At 36.4% G+C, this 20,241-nt stretch overlaps 1 protein-coding gene across 1 annotated transcript; it reads left to right on the forward strand.

Moving 5' to 3' along the window:
• The first annotated feature begins 497 nt into the window (after window positions 1-497).
• On the forward strand, window positions 498-18,489 carry dbpb (D site albumin promoter binding protein b). Its single transcript, XM_061915293.1, has 5 exons — window positions 498-1,384; window positions 1,481-1,779; window positions 4,171-4,611; window positions 12,767-13,032; window positions 14,836-18,489. Exons 2-5 carry the CDS (start codon window positions 1,587-1,589, stop codon window positions 15,049-15,051), a joined length of 1,116 nt encoding a protein of 371 aa, XP_061771277.1. The 5' UTR covers window positions 498-1,384; window positions 1,481-1,586; the 3' UTR covers window positions 15,052-18,489.
• The last annotated feature ends 1,752 nt before the right edge of the window (window positions 18,490-20,241 follow it).

Here is a 20,241-nt window from a genome sequence, read left to right on the forward strand (position 1 = left end):
TGTGTTGCAATGGTAATATTTCATCTTTGATATTTAAACTATCAGACTGTTTGGTCGGTAGTAGTGGGTCTCAGTAGGTCTTTAATATTCAATTATATTAATATATGTAGACAAAAGTGTGCTGGTCTAAATGTGACGTATATAAAAGAACTTCCGCTTTAAACGCAATCGTGTTGTTTTCCAAAGCGAATATCCAGCTGTCTTATTCTTGTTCATCCCCTGCACAGTTGGATTGCATTGAAAGGTCAAGTCACGTGTGCGCGCACACTGTGAATTATTCACCGCCGAGCGGCTCCCAGCCTGTCAAACTGTTTACTCCTCAACTTGAGCACATCCTTCTCGGAGTAGTCGGATTCCTGTGGCGGGAGCGCTGCTTCGCATGTGCTCGCTCTTCCCTTTTTTTTTCGTAGTTTTTCTTTTTTTTTTCCTCCCCCCCTTTTTTTTTTGTTGCTCTTTCCAACTCGGGCCCTCACGCGGCACTCGCATGCACGGAGAGGGACTCCGAGTGGGCGGGCCGAGCCGACCTACTTCTGTCCAATGAGCGCTCGCCGCCGCTCCCGCCTCCGGCCAATGAGAGCGCGAGGGAGCAGGCTCGGCTTTGGCTGCGTGCGCGGTACACGTGAGGCGGTGGCGCCTTCTGTACACCCAGAGGCAACGTGTTGGTGCGTTCACGTCGCCTGGGAAGAAAAAAGAAAGGGAAGGCAACTCATGCAGGACGCTCACGTTTTGTGGGAATCGAACAGGGGGAACCGAAACGTGTTCATTGGGAAACGTTTAGGGACCACATTTCAGCGTTGTCGGCGAAATGTAAACAAACACCAGGGTCAAGTGACAGCCGTCTGCCGCCTTGAGGCGCGGCACGAGAGTGGGCGCGTCTCATAAATAATACTCCAACTTGGAGGGATCACTTGGCCACGCCTCGGCGCGACTTGTGACGTCACGTGATCCACCCGTGGCCGTTCCATCTGAGCTCCGGAGACGAGAGGACACACGCACACACACATGCACACACTCGCATGCAAATTAGCAAAGCCCCGCCCACCTTCCACGCCGTGACTCCTCCCACTCGCCTTCCACGCCACGGACAAGTGAGCGCGAGCAAAGCAGGGACAGAAACATCAACTTGTCATTTCAACGACAGCACCGACGTTTTTCCTGCTCTCGTCCACGAATTTTTTTTCCTGTTTCCGCTTCGTCTCCCGAGGATAAAATTCTTCTTTTTTCTTCTTCTTCTTCTTGTTGCCATTTTGCTGCTTTTTGTTTTTGTTTTTTTTCTCCCCTTCCTTCCTCCCAGTTCGCTTCTGCCCAGGAGTGCGATGGAATATTTGGAAGCCAAAATCCTCACACGGAACTAAAAAAGGAGGCCGCTCGTCAACACTTTCAGGTAAATTGCACGTGCTATTTACTGCTTGTCCTCTTAATATTGTCATTGTAATAATAATGTGACTGTAAACACCCCCCCCCCTTCTACCCCCCTCAGGCATACAAACTCCTATTGGTCAAATCGCCTCGCCCCTCCAAGTACCCCCCCAGGGTCCCACCCCCCTTGACCCTACAGGTGTCTCAAAGCCACCGTCTGGCCCAGGATGTCCAGGCAGCTCAGCCAGCAGCTCCCCACCCCGGACCTCCCTGCCGGCGCCAGCCCCCAATTCGGTTCTTGCACCCAGCCGGCGGGCTCCCTCACAGGGGGCCACCTCAGCTCCATGGCGGGGCTCAAGTCCCTCCTGCAGCACCCCATGAAGGGGGACCAGCGGCTCAGGAGCCCCTGCGACATCAAAGGTGGGTTGCTGTTGTTGTTGTTGTTTCTGTTTCTACCCACGTGATCCGTACCTGGCACGCGTGACCTCGGATTACGCCGCCGACGCACACGTCCAAAGGACGTTTCGTTTGATAAGGAATCTGGTGTTTCACCAATTTAAATTGAAAACATCTGCCACCCTATTGTGACCGTCGCGAGTAAAGCATTTAGTTATATGACCCAACCTGGACAACCTTCCCGAGTCATGGCGCAAAAAAAGAAAGGCAACCAACACACACAAAAAAACACTATTGGCTGAAATTTGTGGATATTATAAAAACAAAAACATCCATTTTCTACCGCTACTCCCTTTTGGGGGGGGGGAAATTAATTGCACCCATTGCAATGCATTATGGGAAAAAATGCAAAACACGACACTTATTCATGTTTGGTGCATTATAGTTGCTTGATAGGAGGTTAGTAAACAATCTGGCTTGTGAGGGGTAAACCGATTTGAATCGAAAATATCTGCCCCCGCATTGTGACCTTCACAAGTAAAGCATTTACCAATATGGCCCAACCCGGACAACCTTCCCGGGTCATGGCGCAAAAAAAAATGCAACCCTATTGGCTGAAATTTGTGGATATTATAAAAAAAAAACATCCATCCATTTCCATTTTCTACCGCTTGTCCCTTTTGGGGCGGAAAAAACATCCAAACACCAAATTGTACCCATTGCAATGCATTATGGGGGAAAAATGCAAATCACGACAGTTATTCATGTTTAGTGCATTTTAGCTGCTTGATAGGAGGTTAGTAAAGAATCTGGCTTGTGAGGTGTGTCACCGATTTAAATCGAAAATATCTGCCACCGCATTGTGACCGTCCCGAGTAAAGCATTTACCAATAAGGCCTAACCCGGACAACCTTCCCGAGTCATGGCGCAAAAAAAGAAATGCAACCAACACAGAAAAAAAAACCCTATTGGCTGAAATTTGTGGATATTATGAAAACAAAAACATCAATCCATTTCCATTTTCTACCGCTCGTCTTTTTTTGGGGGGTAGAAAACATCCAAACACCAAATTGCACCCATTGCACTGAATTATGGGAAAAAATGAAAAACATTGCACTTATTAATGTTTGGTGCATTTTAGTTGCTGGATAAAAGGTTGGTAAACCATCTGGGTTGTGCGGGGTGCCACCAATTTAAATTGAAAATATCTGCCACCACATTGTGACCGTCGCGAGTAAAGTATTTACCTCTGTGACCCAATCCAGACAACCTTCCCGAGTCATGGCGCAAAAAAAAAGAAATGCAACCAACACACTAATCCAAAACCCTGCTTGCTGAAATTTGTGTATATTATTAAAAAAAAAAAACATCCATCCATTTTTTTACCCCATTCTAATGCTGATTTGCTAACTTTTTTAAAGTTAATTCTGTTGGTATACACCCCAGCATCAAACATTCGTTATTTGACGAATGATACCAGTGAGCAGGCTAACACTAATTTGCTAACTTTTTTAAAGCTATTTTTTTAGGTAAACACCTCTGCATCAAACATTTGTTACTTGACAAATGGTACCTGTTAGCATGCAAATGCTATTTTGCTAACTTTTTTTTTTTAGCTAATTCTGTGGCTATACACCTCAACTTCAACCATGAGTTACTTAACAAATAATACCTGCTAGTTTGCAATTTTTTTTAGCTAATTTTATAGATACCTGTTAGCATGCGAATGCTGGTATGCTACCTTTTTTTGTTAAGCAATTTTTTTAGCTATACACCTCAGCATCAAATATGTGTTACTTGACGAATGATACCAGTTAGCATGCTAACGCTAATTTGCTAACTTTTTTAAAGTTAGTTTTGTAGGTATACACATTTATTACTTGACAAATGGTACCTGTTGGCATGCTAACACTAATTTACTAACTTTTTTTTAGCTAATTTATAGCTTCAACCATGTGTTACTTGACAAATGATAGCTGTTAGCATGCTAACGCTTCGGACGTGAATCTGATCCAAGTTCGATTCCCGGGGTGACCATTCGATTGAAAATCGATTCTCGCACAAAAAACCCAGAAAACTTTTTAACATTTTTTACTTTTTCTGTCGGTTTTTGAAAGTTATCAATCCATTTGGAATAGGAAATTAGCACTTTAACATATGACTGAATGTGTTGAGTTACCAAAAACGTCCCGATTCGATCCGATTTTGGGGCGACGATTCGATTCGGAATCGACTCTGAATCAATTTCCGCGATGTATCATCTGGTATCATCGGTTTTAAGTGGAACTTTTTTAAAAGGAGTCACAGGTGAGAGAGAAAAAACGTCTTTTTAAGAATTGACTCGTGTACAAAAGAACGATTCTTTTGCTGGGCCCCGAGTACTCAGTAGGGATCATGTCTTCTCCTGTGGCGCAGACAAAGAGCGGCCCCTGGACATGGACGAGGACCCCATGGGCCCCATGAGGAACTCGGCGGGAGTAAACGGCTGCAATGGCGGCAACGGCGGTGGCGGCAACGGCGGTGGCGGCGGGAACTTCAACCAGTTCCTGGGGCCCCTGTTGTGGGACCGCACCTTGCCGGCTGACGGGGGCCTGTTCCAGCTGCAGTACATGGACTTGGAGGAGTTCTTGACGGAGAACGGCATGGGGAACATGCACAGCAACAACAGCTCCAGCTCGGCACAGATCCCCTCTCAGAGCTCCCAGTCGGCCGTGCCCAACCAGAGCTCCCAGTGCCTGCCGCCCCCCTCGCCGCCCGCCTCCTCCTCCTCCTCCTCGCCCTCGTCCTCGCCCTCCCTCCTGGGTCTGGAGGTGGCTCAACCCCAGAGTCTGACGGGGTCCAGCGACTGCTTGCATGGTGAGTTCCCCCTCGCATTTCCCCCAGTCGGGGTTCAGGGAGGTAGCGGCCCTCCCGTGGCCCTGGGTATCGAACCCGCGGCCACGGCGGAACTTTAAAGGGTTTTTGCAAAATCTGCTTCCCTCAACAGGAGGAATAAAACCACCAGATAAATAGTTAGCATTCTAATGTTAGCATGCTAGCTTTGGTACTTGACAAATGATAGCAGTTAGCATGCTAACTTAAGTTAGCTAACTTTTTAAAGCTAATATTGTAGGTGTACACCTGACATTCAACAATGTGTCACTTGACAGTTAGCTTGCTAACTTAAGTTTTCTAACTTTGTAAGTATACATCTCAGCATCAAACATTTGTTACTTGACGGATAGTACCTGTTAGCATGCTAATGTTAGCTTTTGTAGAATTAATTTTCTAGATATGCACCTCAGCATCAAACATCTGTCACTTGACGATACGATACTTGCAAGCATGCTAATGTTAGTATGCAAACTTAAACATTTTTTTTTTAAGATATACACCTCAGCATCAAACATTTGTTACCGAACAGATGATACCTGTTAGCATGATAAGGTTAGCATGCTAATGTTAGCATGCAAACTTTTTATTTTTATTTTTCTAGATATACACCTTAGCATCAAACATTTGTTACTTAACAGATGATACCTGTTAGCATGCAAACTTAACAATTTTTTTTCAGATATACCCCTCAGCATCAAACATTTGTTAGTTGAAGTATACCTGTTAGCAAAATTAAAAATACTAAGTTTGCACGCTAACATTAGCATGCTAACAGGTATAATTTGTCAAGTGACAAATGTTTGATGCTAAGGTGTACATCTAAAAAAAATGTTTTATTAAAAATTAGCATGCTAACATTAGCATGCTAACAGGTTTATAAAAAAAAAGTTTGTATGCTAACATACAAACTTTTTTTATTTTTTAGATATACACCTCAGCATCAAACATTTGTCATTTGATGGATGATACCTGTTAGCATGCTAATGTTAGCATGCAAACTTAATATTTTTATTTTTCTCGATATACATCTTAGCATCAAACATTTGTTACTTAACAGATGATACCTGTTAGCATGCTAACTTAACTTTTTTATTATTTTTAATATACCCTTCAGCATCAAACATTTGTTACTTGAAGGATACCTGTTAGCATGCTAAAGTTAGCATACAAACTTTTTTTTTTAGATATACACCTCAGCATCAAACATTTGTCATTTAACGGATGATACCTGTTAGCATGCTAAAGTTAGCATGCTAATTTTTAATAAAACATTTTTTTTAGATATACACCTCAGCATTAAACATTTGTCACATGACCAATGATACCTGTTAGCATGCTAACTTAGATATATATGTATATTTTTTAGATATACCCCACAGCATCAAACATTTGTTACTAGAAGGATACCTGTTAGCATGCAAACTTTTGTTTTTTTTAGATATACACCTCATTTGACGGATGATACCTGTTAGCATGCTGATGTTAGCATGATAATTTTAGCATGCAAATGTTAGCATGCTCACTTAATTTATTTTTTAGACATAGACCTCAACATCAAACATTTGTCACTTGACGGCTGATACCAGTTAGCATGCTAATATTAGCATGCTAACAATTTTTTTTCTTTTTTTTCTTTTTTTTTTTAGATATAGACCTCAACATCAAACATTTGTTACTTGATTGATGATGCCTGTTATGTTAATGCTAGTATGCTAACTTATTTTTAAGCAAATTTTTTTAGGCGTACAGCTCAGGCTTATTTCGGTTACTTGATGCACGCTAACATTAGCCGGCTAGCGTTTGAAATCTGCTCTCCTCAGCAGGAGGAACACACCACGAGATAAAACTCTTATGACTCAGCGCCACTTTTGCATGTGATCGATGTTCCTCGCCGTCTGGAGCGCAATCAGCGTTCCGTCCGGCCAATTATTAATAAGCGCGGCGCACGGGGCGGTCGCTGCGAGCCGGGGCCCAGCACGAGACCCGGGGAGGGAGCGCGAGTGTTTATAGTTGCGTGTCTTTAAAGCTCCCCTGGCTTCACACGCCACGGCCATGTGCACGCGCCGCTACACGTGCGGAGGCCGCTGGAGCGAGGGAACAGGGGGCGGAGCCGGCCGGCCAGGGGGCGGAGCCCGCAGAGGCTTGTGTACAGGAAGAGTGAGTGAGTGAGTGCAAACGCCAGCAGGCCTCCTCACAAAAACGCTGGCAATAATTAGCGTCACAACAAAGTCACACGTGCAGGTCTGAAAGGGAGTCGGGAGAAGCAGAGCGTGGTCATTTCTCACTCTTTTTTTTTTCTAGAAAGGCAAAAACATGGACTATTTCAAAGGAATGCAATTAAATACATAAAAGACTACTGTATAGAATACTGTAAATGAATGATAAACAACAGTAAACTCATGTGTTCATGAATCTTGAAACACTCATTTTATGAAGTTGCAAATGTTGACCTTTGCAACTATTTCATACATTTGTTATTAATTCATAATGCATTCATTGGATGAATGAATGAAATACTTGGAAAACTCCACACATATTTGGAAAAATTGTCATTTATCACTCAAGAATAAAAAATAAATAAAAAAAATTAATGGATTAGATTTACTTTTCTAGACACACAGATCATTTTTAGTGCCTTTCAAATGTTTTCATTTCAATAAAATGTGCATTTAAAAATATATATGAAGGATTTATTTATTATTATATATTATTAATAATAATTAAATAATTATTATTTAATAATAAATACATGCAATAATGATAAGATTAATAAAAAAAATGCAGAAATTAAATAATTGTATTAAATAATAAAAATTAATTAACTATCATAAAAAATTAAATAAATTAATGAATATCTAATAATAACAATAAATTAAACCTTTAAAGGACATTTCTGTACTAAATGCTCAGAAAAATTTAGGTTTTTACATTTAGTGTATTTGAAACTTAATTATTATTATTATTTTATTTTATTTTGATTTTTTTAAAACATATTACAAAAGTGGCCTATGATGGATTCATTTATCATTATTTGGTGTTAATAATAATTATCATTATTTAATAATGAACACAGTCAATAATAACAATGATAATAATAATAATAACATAAGATGTGTAAACAAAATACATGAATAAATTAAATAATGATAATTTATGAACTATCATCAAAAATGAAGTAAACGAATGAACAATTGTGTTATTAAATAATAATTACAACAGTACATTAACCCTTTCTATATTAAATAATTGGAAAAATTAAAAAAATTATTGAGTGCATTTTCAGATTGAATTTAAATAAAAAAAACTTTTAATTTTAATTTAATTTTGATTAATTGGTATCACTGATCACTCATCAAAAAAGTTAATACATGTTTTATTAAATAATAATAATAATAATAACAACAATAAATTAACCCTTTAAACGCCATTTCTGTATTGAATAATTGGACATACTTTTTTTTTACTTTTAGTGCATTTCCAGATTTAATTCAAATTTAAATTAAAAAATGTTTTAATTTTAATTTAGTTTTAATTAAAAAAATATTACAGAAGTGGCCTATGATGCATTCATTTATCATTATTTAGCATTAATAATAATAATTATTATTTATTAATAAATACATTAAATAATAATAATGATAATAATAATGACATAAGATTTATAAACAAAATACATGAATACATTAAATAATAATACAATTAAATAATGAATATTAATTAACTGTCATCAAAAAATGAAATGAATGAATGAAAAAAATGTCTTATTAAATAATAATAATAATAACAACAACAATAAATGAACCCTTTAAAGGCCATTTCGGGTTTAAATACTTGTTACTACTTAGTTTATTTCCAGATTTTATTCACATGTAAATAAAACGTTGTTTTAATTTTAATTGAATTTTGATTTAAAAAACAAAACAATTACAGAAGTGGACTATGATAGATTCACTTATTATTCTTTAATAATATATGCATATATATATATATATATATATATATATATATATATATATATATATATATATATATATATGTATATTTATAGGGGATTATTTCTATAAATGGAATTTATTATTGAATAATAATAACAATCGAACTATCATCAAAAATTAAATGAATAAAGGTATTATTAAAAAATAATAATGACTGAACACTTTAAAGGCCATTTCTGTGTTAAATATTTTGACAAATTTATTTTGGTGCATTTCAAGTTTCAAACAAATGTTACTTACGTAAGGTTTGTAATATGAATAATTATTTTATTTACTTCAAATATGTCATTATTCACGTCATCTTTCATGGCTTTTCTCGCCTTAAAGCAAGCAAACGTCAGGCAGCTTCGGAAAAATAAAGACAAATCTCATTTTTAGACCTAAAACTTCTGTTAAGTTTAAAAAAGTTGAGTTTGCAAAATTGGCCGTGACGCATGTGCATGTATTTTTTTTTTTAACAGGCTAAGAAAAGTGAAACATATTTATTTTTGATGTTATTATTTACTATGAGTAATAGTTAAACGCAGTCTTGGCGAGTGTGTGGCACACTCACTAGCTGTACGGACGCCGCACTGATACCGAGTTACTGCTTCATAATGGCGCCACCTGTCTTTGACTTTGAATTGGGAGTTGGGTGGACTGAAAATGTCTTCCTAAAAAAAATTTGCCAATTTCCGTTACAAAGCCGTCCGTCATGAAATATGCGGAAGTCTTTCTCCATCCGTACACGTTAGCAACTGCCCACCAACTGGGAAATACATTCCAATCCAGGCTAGAACCGGAACATTCCGGCAGGATCCCTCTAGCAGGAGGCTGCACTGACGAAAAAAACAAAACAAAAAATTCGGAGATGCAGTACATAGCGTGCGTGGTGACGGAAACTATTGACTTGAGTGCAGCGGAATGTGGAAGCGCCAGGATGAAATCTTTGTGTTTTTGTCCGTTCCTGATGAGATAAGACGCGAGCGCGGTGCTAGTCATGTGACATTCAACTATTGCACCGCCTATCATGCACTATCAATGATAATAATCAGGACAGATACACAGCAAATCACGCCAAAATATTGCACCATATCTTCTACATACCATGCATCCATACTGAATTAGCCGTGCAACTGCTACTTTAGCTGTTCTACTGTATCGCAGATATACCGCCTACCATGCACTATCGATATTAATTGATGGGAAAAAATTTATCACAACAAGCTACTAAGCTTATATTGTCAAATAATGACAGTAGTACATATATCACTGAAATGCTTAAGCACCTGCTACTGTATCTATTGTATTGTTTACTTATACATACAGCCTATCATGCACTGTCGTTAATAATATCGGGGAAAAAATGTATCGCATTAAGCTACTTAACGAAATGACGAAAGAAAGTACACACATCACTGAAATTCCTATACAACTCCAATTCTGATAACAGGGCAGCTAACTGTATCGTAGATATACCACATACCATGCACTATCGACATTAATTGAGGGGAAAAAATTATTACAACAAGCTACTAAGCTTATATTGTCAAATAATGACAGCAGTACATATATTACTGAAATGCCTACGCTCCTGCGACTGTATCTATTGTATTGTTTACTCCTTTATACCGCCTATCATGCACTGTCAGTAATAATATCGGGCAAAAAAATGTATCGCATTAAGCTACTTGACGAAATGACGAAAGTACACACATCATTGAAATTCCTATACAACTCCAATCCTGATAACAGGGAAGTTAACTGTATCGCAGATATACCGCCTACCATGCATTATCGACATTAATTGATGGGAAAAAAATAATCACAACAAGCTACTAAGCTTATATTGTCAAATAATGACAGCAGTACATATATCACTGAAATGCTTAAACACCTGCTATTGTAGCTATTGTATTGTGTACTCCTTTATACCGCCTACCATGCACTATCAATATTGTTTTATGATGGGGGTAAAAATATGTTCTTATCAGGCTACTTCACTTTTACTGTCAAACATTCAATTAAAATGTTTATACAACCGGCTGCTATTTTACTACAATATGTCAGCAATGGACCGTATATCATGCACTATCAATATTTATTATTGATAGGGAGAAAAATCTCTTTGTATCAAACTACATAGATTTCATTGTCAAACAATGACAGAGGTACACATTTGACTGAAATGCCAATGCAGCTTGCAGCTATTGTATTGTATCATCTATGAACCGCCTATCATGCACTATCAATAATAAATCAAATTAAAAACCCGGAAACATTCTATCACCTCAGTTTGCTTAGCTTTTATAGGAAAAAATGACACAAGTACATGTAAAAATGCAGTCCTGATAAAATGCCAGCGATTCAACTGTATCTCATATGTACCGCCTATCATGCACTATCAATAATAAATACAAAAAAAACCCCGGAAACATTTTATAACCTCAATTTGCTTAGCTTTTATAGGAAAAAATGACAGAGGTACATGTAAAAATGCAATCCTGATAAAATGCCAGCGATTAACTGTATCTCATATGTACCGCCTATCATGCACTATCAATAATAAATGCAAAAAAAACCGGAAACATTTTATCATGTCGAGTTGCATAGCTTTTATTGCAAAAAAATGACACAGGTACATGTAAAAATGCAATCCTGATAAAATGCCAGCGATTCAACTGTATCTCATATGTACCGCCTATCATGCACTATCAATAATAAATGCAAAAAAAAACGGAATCATTTTATCATGTCGAGTTGCATAGCTTTTATTGCAAAACAAATGACACAGGTACATGTAAAAATGCAATCCTGATAAAATGCCTGCGATTAACTGTATCTCATATGTACCGCCTATCATGCACTATCAATAATAAATGCAAAAAAAAACGGAAACATTTTATCATGTCGAGTTGCATAGCTTTTATTGCAAAAAAATGACACAGGTACATGTAAAAATGCAATCCTGATAAAATGCCAGCGATTAACTGTACCTCATATGTACCGCCTATCATGCACTATCAATAATAAATGCAAAAAAAAAAAACGGAAAAATGTTATCATGTCGAGTTGCATAGCTTTTATTGCAAAACAAATGACACAGGTACATGTAAAAATGCAATCCTGATAAAATGCCAGCGATTCAACTGTATCTCATATGTACCGCCTATCATGCACTATCAATAATAAATACAAAAAAAAAACCCGGAAACATTTTATAACCACAATTTGCTTAGCTTTTATAGGAAAAAATGACACAGGTACATGTAAAAATGCAATCCTGATAAAATGCCAGCGATTCACTGTATCTCATATGTACCGCCTATCATGCACTATCAATAATAAATGCAAAAAAAACCCGGAAACATTTTATCATGTAGAGTTGCATAGCTTTTATTGCAAAAAAATGACACAGGTACATGTAAAAATGCAATCCTGATAAAATGCCTGCGATTAACTGTATCTCATATGTACCGCCTATCATGCACTATCAATGTTGATTGACAATACAGGGGGAAAAAAGCAATCACAGATTTTATTGTCAACCAATGACAAAGGTACACATTTGACTGAAATGCCCATACAACTGTCAGCTCTTGTGCTAGATCTCCTACAGACCGCCTATCATGCACTATCGTTCTGAACAATGATACCAACAATGATAAAAGGGCGATGGCGTCAAGCTGCCGAGCTTTTAATGTGAAAAAAAAATGGCAAATTAGACAGAGCTTCTTATACAAGTGCCAGCTGTATCTTCTGCATATCATGCACTATCGATACATATGCCAACAATATCACATCATCTTGTAGAAGCAGGCTGTGGCTAAACTGCTTTCAAGGGTAAGGATCGAAAGTTACATCACTTTTCCCACACGATGCTCCATTCTTACGTTCCCACAACGTCTTATTATACAATAAAAACTATTTTTTTCATGCGAGATGTTTCCTGCAAGTGCGGTTGGCATGATTTTTGTTTTTGATTCCAGTTTTATTGCGTAAAAGTGAGGCGAATTTACACTCAGCCCCTTGTGCCACACTGCACTCTGACTCCCCCTGGCGGTGATGTTGGTGTAGCGCAGCCTGCTGCCTGCCTCTCCTCAGTGCAGATTGACAAGTTGCTCAAAGTTTTTTTCTTTTTTCTTCTTTTTGTGTGCGCGCAGGCAGCCAGACGAGTATGAACGACTCGTACGAGTCTCCGTCCTGCTCGTCGTCCCCGTCGTCCTCCTGCCCGCCGCTGCTGACGCCCACGGACAGCGGTCCGGAGGGCATGGAGATGTTCGACATGGACCCCTCGGACATGGCTCTGTCCAACGGGCCCGGCCAGCAGAACTTTGACCCCAGGAGGCAGTCCTTCAGCGAGGAGGAGCTCAAGCCGCAGCCCATGGTGAAGAAGGCTCGCAAGATCCTGGTGCCCGACAACTTGAAAGTAAGCTATTATTATTATTATTATTAATAGTACACAAGCATCCATCCATCCATTTTCTACCGATTGGCCCTTTTTGGGGTCGCTGGAGCCTATCTCAGCTGCATTCGGGCGGAAGGCCGCGTACACCCTGGACAAGTACACTAGCAATTAAATCAGATTTTATTACTGTAAAGCATTATTATTTACCCTAGTAATTTATTACTGTAAACATTATATTAGTATTTGCACTAGCAATTTAATCATATTTTATTACAGTAAACATATATTTAAAAATGTTACATGTTTTTATGTTTAGGTTTAAAGAATATATTTTTACATAAATATAAAACTGTTTTTTTAAATTTAATTTTGAATGAAATTAAATGATTTTGTAAAACAATATTATTCAATTTATCTCCCTAATAGTACATTTATTTCAACTTAATCACATTTTACTATATTTTACATCACATTTAATATTTTACATTTTATGTTTTAAATTTTAAAAATATATATTTTGGATGAATAAATACAAAAATGCATTTTTTAAATTAGATTTGGAATGAAATTAAATTATTTTGTAAAATAATATTTTTTAATTTATCTCCCTAAGTGTACATTTATTTCAACTTAATCACATTTTATTATATTTTAAATGCCATGTAATATTGAAAATTTTAATATATTTTTATGTTTAAGTTAAAAAATATTGTTTACATACGTAAATAAATAGAAAAATGTTTTTTTTAAATTTTGAATGAAATTGAATGATTTTGTAAAACAATATTCTTTAATTGATCTCCCTAATAGTACATTTATTTCAACCTAATCACATTTTATTATATTTTACATGCCATGTAATATTCAACATTTTAATATATTTTTGTTTAATTAAAAAAAATATTGTTTACATACATATATATAAAAAAAACAATTTAATTTTCAATGAACTTGAATAATTTTGTAAAACAATATTCTTTAATCATCTCCCTAATAGTACATTTATTTCAACTTAATCACATTTTGTTATATTTTACATGACATTTAATATTTTACATGTTAACATATTTTTATGTTTTAGTTTTTAAAAATATATATTTTAGATGAATAAATACAAAAATGCATTTTTGTAATTTAATTTTGAATAGAATTTAATTATTTTGTAAAATAATATGCTTTCATTTATCTCCCTAATTGTACATTTATTTCAACTTAATCACATTTTATTACATTTTACATGCCATGTAATATTTAAAATTGTAATTTATTTCTATGTTTAAGTTTTAAAAAATATTGTTTACATATGTAAATAAATATAAAAATGTTTTTTTATTTATTTAATTTTGAATGAAATGGAATGATTTTGTAAAACAGTATTCTTTAATCATCTCCCTAATAGTACATTTATTTCAACTTAATCACATTGTATTATATTTTACATTACATTTAATATTTTACATGTTAACAAATTTTAATGTTTTAGTTTTTAAAAATATATATATTTTAGAAAAATGTATTTTTTAAATTTGATTTGGAATGAAATTGAATTATTTTGTAAAATAATATTCTTTCATTTTTTTCCCTAATAGTACGTTTATTTCAACTTAATCACATTTTATTATATTTTACATGACATTTCATATTTAAAATTTTAACATATTTTTATCTTTAACTTTTTTTAAAATATTTTTTAGATAAATTCATATAAAAATGCATTTTTGAAATATGATTTTGAATGATAGGGAATGATTTATTGCAATATTGTAGTGTTTTGTCTCCCAAAGACAAACAATATTAAAAAAAATGTGGCCTGTGTTCCCCCAGGACGAGAAGTACTGGAGCAGGAGATACAAAAACAACGAGGCGGCCAAGCGCTCCCGAGACGCCCGGCGCCTGAAGGAGAACCAAATATCGGTGCGCGCCGCCTTCCTGGAGCGCGAGAACGCCGCCCTGCGACAGGAAGTGGCGGAGATGCGCAAAGAACTTGGACGATGTCGCAACATCCTTAGCAAATATGAGAACCGCCTGGCTGACCAGTGATGGAATATTCCGGAAAAGACTTTTGGACTCGATGATGATGACGATGATGAAGATGATGATGATGAATGTATCAGGAGGCGGCGTGCAGCTCAGGTGTTTGGTCGTCATGGCGACGCACGGAGAGAATAATTTAACTTTTAGGGGTTTTGTTATTGGAGAATTGTATATTTTTATAACACTTCAGGACACTCGCAGAGAGAGAGAATCATTTTGTACATTTTCTACACGACTAAACCCGGCGGGAGGGAGGACCATCTTTCTGTGGAACATTTGGCTACTAGAACAATTTGTAAAGTCGAAACTTCACTTCGCTTCCTCCAGGAGAACTTTGGTCGTCTTTTTCTTTCCTCTTTTGTGTCCACGGCGACCACACCTCCCTCTTTTTTTTTTTTTGTGCGTGTATACGTAATTACCAGCTTCTCTTTCAACTCCGCTTCTACCCACTTCCCTTCGATGTTTGTTTCCATCAGCGGCACTCCATTAACACTCGAGACACGATCCCTGTTGTCCACTACCTTCGTAGTACTTCAATCAAGTATACTTCGTAGTACTTCAATCAAGTATACTTCGTAGTACTTCCATCAAGTATACTTCTTCACTGACAATCAACAACTTCACTACATTAATTATTACCAATATAACTGCGATGTAAGTAATATTAATAATAATTATTATTATCAGTATATTAATAATAATAATAACAATAATAAACTGGTTTGATCGCTTTTAGGCAATTTAATACAACAACATTTTTATATGTGTATTTTTTTGACAATTGAAACAATTATTAATAATAATAATACCACACAACAATCATTATAAACATATTTAAAAATCTAAATTATATTATAATCATCACATTAGGACATTTTATTAAAAAAAAATGGTGACATTAATTATTATTTGTTTAATATATTGATGAATATTGGATAATCTAGCCACTTTTTTTTTATTTTTGTTTGGAATTTTTTACCTCCTAATGTGCTAATTATTCCTATTTATACCAAAGAGCAAAAATGTTGCATTAAAAACAATTATATTATATCTTAGTTACCACATTAGTACTTTTTTTTAAATGGTAAAAAATGATGAAAATGTTCCATTATTATTTGTTTATTATATAAAGGATTTTGAAATATTTTAGCCACCCCAAAAAAAAAAAAAGTTGCTAATGTGCTAATTATCAATAATACAATTTGATGAATATTGGATATTTTTTTCAGACATTTTTTTTTACTTCCTAATGTGCTAATTATTATTATTAATACCATACAGAAGACATTTTGCATTATAAACAACAACAGATCCTAATTATATTATAATGATAACATTAGTACTTTTTTCAAAATGCTAAAAAATAATACAAGTTTCCATCATTATTTGTTTAGTACATTGATGAACTTTAGATATTTTAGCCACTTTTTGAAAAAAAAAAAAAAAAAAAAAAGTTGCTGATGTGGTAATCATTATTAATAATACCATTTGATGAATATTGGATTTTTTTTCATACATTTTTTTAACGTCCTAATGTGCTAATTACTATTATTAATACCATACTGCAATAATTTTGCATTATAAACAAACCAAAAAAAACACAAAATTATATTTTATATATATATACATATATATCACATGAGTATATGTTTTTAAATGATAAAAAAACAATACAAATTTCCATTAGTATTTGTATAGTATATTGATGAATTTTATATATTTTCACCACTTTTTGAAATTTTCCCCCAATTTTTTTTTAGGTTGCTAATGTGCTAATTATTAATAATAATACCACCCAACAAACATTATAAACAATACAAATAATCGCAATTGTATTATAATTATCACATCAGGAACATTTTTAAAATGGTAAAAAAAATGGTAAAATGTACCATTATTTCTTTAATATATTGATGAATTTTAGATATTTTAGCCACTTTTTAAAATCTGCAAAAAAAAAAATGTTTTAAGTTGCTAATGTGCTAATTATTATTAATAATAAAAAAAAATCACAATTATATTATAATTATCACATTAGGAACTCTTTTAAATGGTAAAAAAAATAAATACATTTAGTATTTGTTTAATATATTAATGAATTTTAGCCACTTTTTAAAATAAAAAAAATGTTTTAAGTTGCTAATGTGCTGATTATTATTAATAATACAAACAATCACAATTAAATTATAATGATCACATTAGGAACTCTTTCAAAAGGTAAAAAAAAATAAAATAAATTGAGCATTATTTGTTTAATATATTAATTAATTTTAGATATTTTAACCACTTTTTAAAATGTTTAAAAAGAAAAAATTTAAGTTGCTAATGTGCTAATTATTAATAATAATACCACACAACAATCCCTATAAACAATACAAATAATTCCACTTATTTTGTAATTATCACATTAGGAACCTTTTTTAAATGGTAAAAAATGTTAAATTAACCATCATTTGTTTAATATATCAATGAATTTGAGATATTTTAGCAACTTAAAATTTTTAGAAAATATGTTTTTAAGTTGCTAATATGCTAATTATTAATAATAATACCACACAACAATCTTTATAAACAATACAAATAATCACAATTATATTATAATTAACACATTAGGAAGTTTTTTTAAATGTTAAAAAATGGTCAAATGTAACATTATTTTTTATTACATTGATGATTAGATATTTTAGCCACTTAAAAAAAAAAAAGTAAACGTTTTTTTTTCAAGTTGGTAATGTGCTAATTATGATTAATGCAATGATATTAACTATATATTACATTTCAAATGTATTTTTTTAAATATTCCGCAAAGATTCTATTTTTACAGACAGGCTTCGCTACGCATCTTCAAGTAAAGTCAGCCAGTGATCAAAATAATAAAGATGTTAGTAAACAAACGCACATTTGTGGGTTTGAAATGGAGAAGTGCGACTATTTGAGGAGATTTACCAGGAAGAAGATTATTATTATTATGACCGTTGGAGTGGAATCTAAAATGGACCTTTCGACCGTTCCTACAACATCTCTGCTCGTATTTGCTAGAAGGACTCTTTGTTCTGATATTATTAGTCTTCTTCTTATAATTATTGTTGTTGTTCTGATGTTATACTTTCTTGATGGATGTTTCCTGCTGACCTCACTGATGATCTTCACCCCCATGCCGACTTTTTTTGTACAAGGACGAGCTCCTCACGCCCCCTGGTGGACTATGCATGCTTCGTCCTTTTCTTGCTTTCTTTGCACCGTCTCCGCCTCGCGCCCGCGATCGACCGGACGCTCGCTCTCCAGCTTGTATCCTCCCAGATGTGCTGGCTGCGTCTTTCCAGGGACTCTAATCGACGCGGACGTGCCACAGCGCTCCCTGACCCACTACGTGCTGGTTCTGTGGATGTACTTTGAGATTTCTCCCTAAAAAAAACCCAACAATTAAAGATTATTCTCGTTCAACACTGCGCTTGCTTTTGCTTTGTGATCAGCGGGTGGCGATGATGAATTAGGTTTGGACGTCAGGATGGAGTCAGGGGGATTTACGGAGGCGAACATGGCGCCCCAGAGGGGCTCGTGACCCATCAGAGAGAGTATGGCCAACTCGGGTTCAGACTTAGTCTCCAACATGGCGCCCTATAGGAGATTGTGACCAATCAGAGACAATGGCATACTAGAGTTGGTCTCCAACATGGCGCCCTATAGGGGTTTGTGTCCAATCAGAGAGAGTATGGCCGACTCAGGTTCAAACTACGTCTACAACATGGCGCCCTATAGGGATTTGTGACCAATCAGAGGGAGTATGGACAACTCGGGTTCAGACTTAGTCTCCAACATGCCACCCTACAGGGGCTTGTGACCAATCAGAGAGAGTATGGCCAAGTCAAGTTCATGGGTGGCCTCCAACATGGCGCCCTATAAGGACTTGTGACCAATCAGAGAGAGTATGGCCAACTACAGTTGGTCTCCAACATGGCGCCCTATAGGGACTTGTGACCAATCAGAGAGAGTATGGCCAACTAGAGTTGGTCTCCAACATGGCGCCCTATAGGGGTTTGTGTCCAATCAGAGAGAGTATGGCCGACTCAGGTTCAAACTACGTCTCCAACATGGCGCCCTATAAGGACTTGTGACCAATCAGAGAAAGTATGGCCAACTCAGGTTCATAGGTGGTCTCCAACATGGCGCCCTGTTGGGGCTAACATGGCACCCTATAGAGGCTTGTGACAAATCAGAGACAATGGCCAACTAGAGTTGGTCTCCAACAAGGTGCCCTATAGGGGTTTGTGTCCAATCAGAGAGAGTATGGCCGACTCAGGTTCAAACTACGTCTACAATGTGGCGCCCTATAAGGACTTGTGACCGATTACAGATTATGGCCAACTCGGGTTCAGAGATGGTCTCCAACATGGCGCCCTATAGGGGCTTGTGACCAATCAGAGAGAATGGCCAACTAGACTTGGTCTCCAACATAGCGCCCTATAGGGGTTTGTGACCAATCAGAGAGAGTATGGCCGACCTCTGGTTCAGACTTGGTCTCCAACATGGCGCCCTATAGAGGCTTGTGACAAATCAGAGACAATGGCCAACTAGAGTTGGTCTCCAACATGGCGCCCTATAGGGGTTTGTGTCCAATCAGAGAGAGTATGGCCAAGTCAAGTTCATGGGTGGCCTCCAACATGGCGCCCTTTAAGGACTTGTGACCAATCAGAGAGAGAGTATGGCCAACTAGAGTTGGTCTCCAACATGGCGCCCTATAGGGGTTTGTGTCCAATCAGAGAGAGTATGGCCGACTCAGGTTCAAACTACGTCTACAATGTGGCGCCCTATAAGGACTTGTGACCGATTACAGATTATGGCCAACTCGGGTTCAGAGATGGTCTCCAACATGGCGCCCTATAGGGGCTTGTGACCAATCAGAGAGAATGGCCAACTAGACTTGGTCTCCAACATAGCGCCCTATAGGGGTTTGTGACCAATCAGAGAGAGTATGGCCGACTCGGGTTCAGACTTGGTCTCCAACATGGCGCCCTATAGAGGCTTGTGACCAATCAGAGAAAGTATGGCCAACTCAGGTTCATAGGTGGTCTCCAACATGGCGCCCTGTTGGGGCTAACATGGCACCCTATAGTGGCTTGTGACAATGGCCAACTAGAGTTGGTCTCCAACAAGGCGCCCTATAGGGTTTTGTGTTCAATCAGAGAGAGTATGGCC

Source organism: Nerophis ophidion, linkage group LG11, assembly GCF_033978795.1.
Source record: "Nerophis ophidion isolate RoL-2023_Sa linkage group LG11, RoL_Noph_v1.0, whole genome shotgun sequence".
In the NCBI taxonomy this organism is placed as follows: Eukaryota; Metazoa; Chordata; class Actinopteri; order Syngnathiformes; family Syngnathidae; genus Nerophis; species Nerophis ophidion.

What these genes read in the sequence shown, in the direction of transcription:
- dbpb (XM_061915293.1), top strand. Translation starts at nt 1,587, where the DNA reads ATGTCCAGGCAGCTCAGCCAGCAGCTCCCCACCCCGGACCTCCCTGCC. An exon ending in GAGCCCCTGCGACATCAAAG is followed by an intron (nt 1,780 to 4,170) that starts GTGGGTTGCTGT and finishes CCTGTGGCGCAG; the next exon opens with ACAAAGAGCGGCCCCTGGAC. An exon ending in GTCCAGCGACTGCTTGCATG is followed by an intron (nt 4,612 to 12,766) that starts GTGAGTTCCCCC and finishes GTGTGCGCGCAG; the next exon opens with GCAGCCAGACGAGTATGAAC.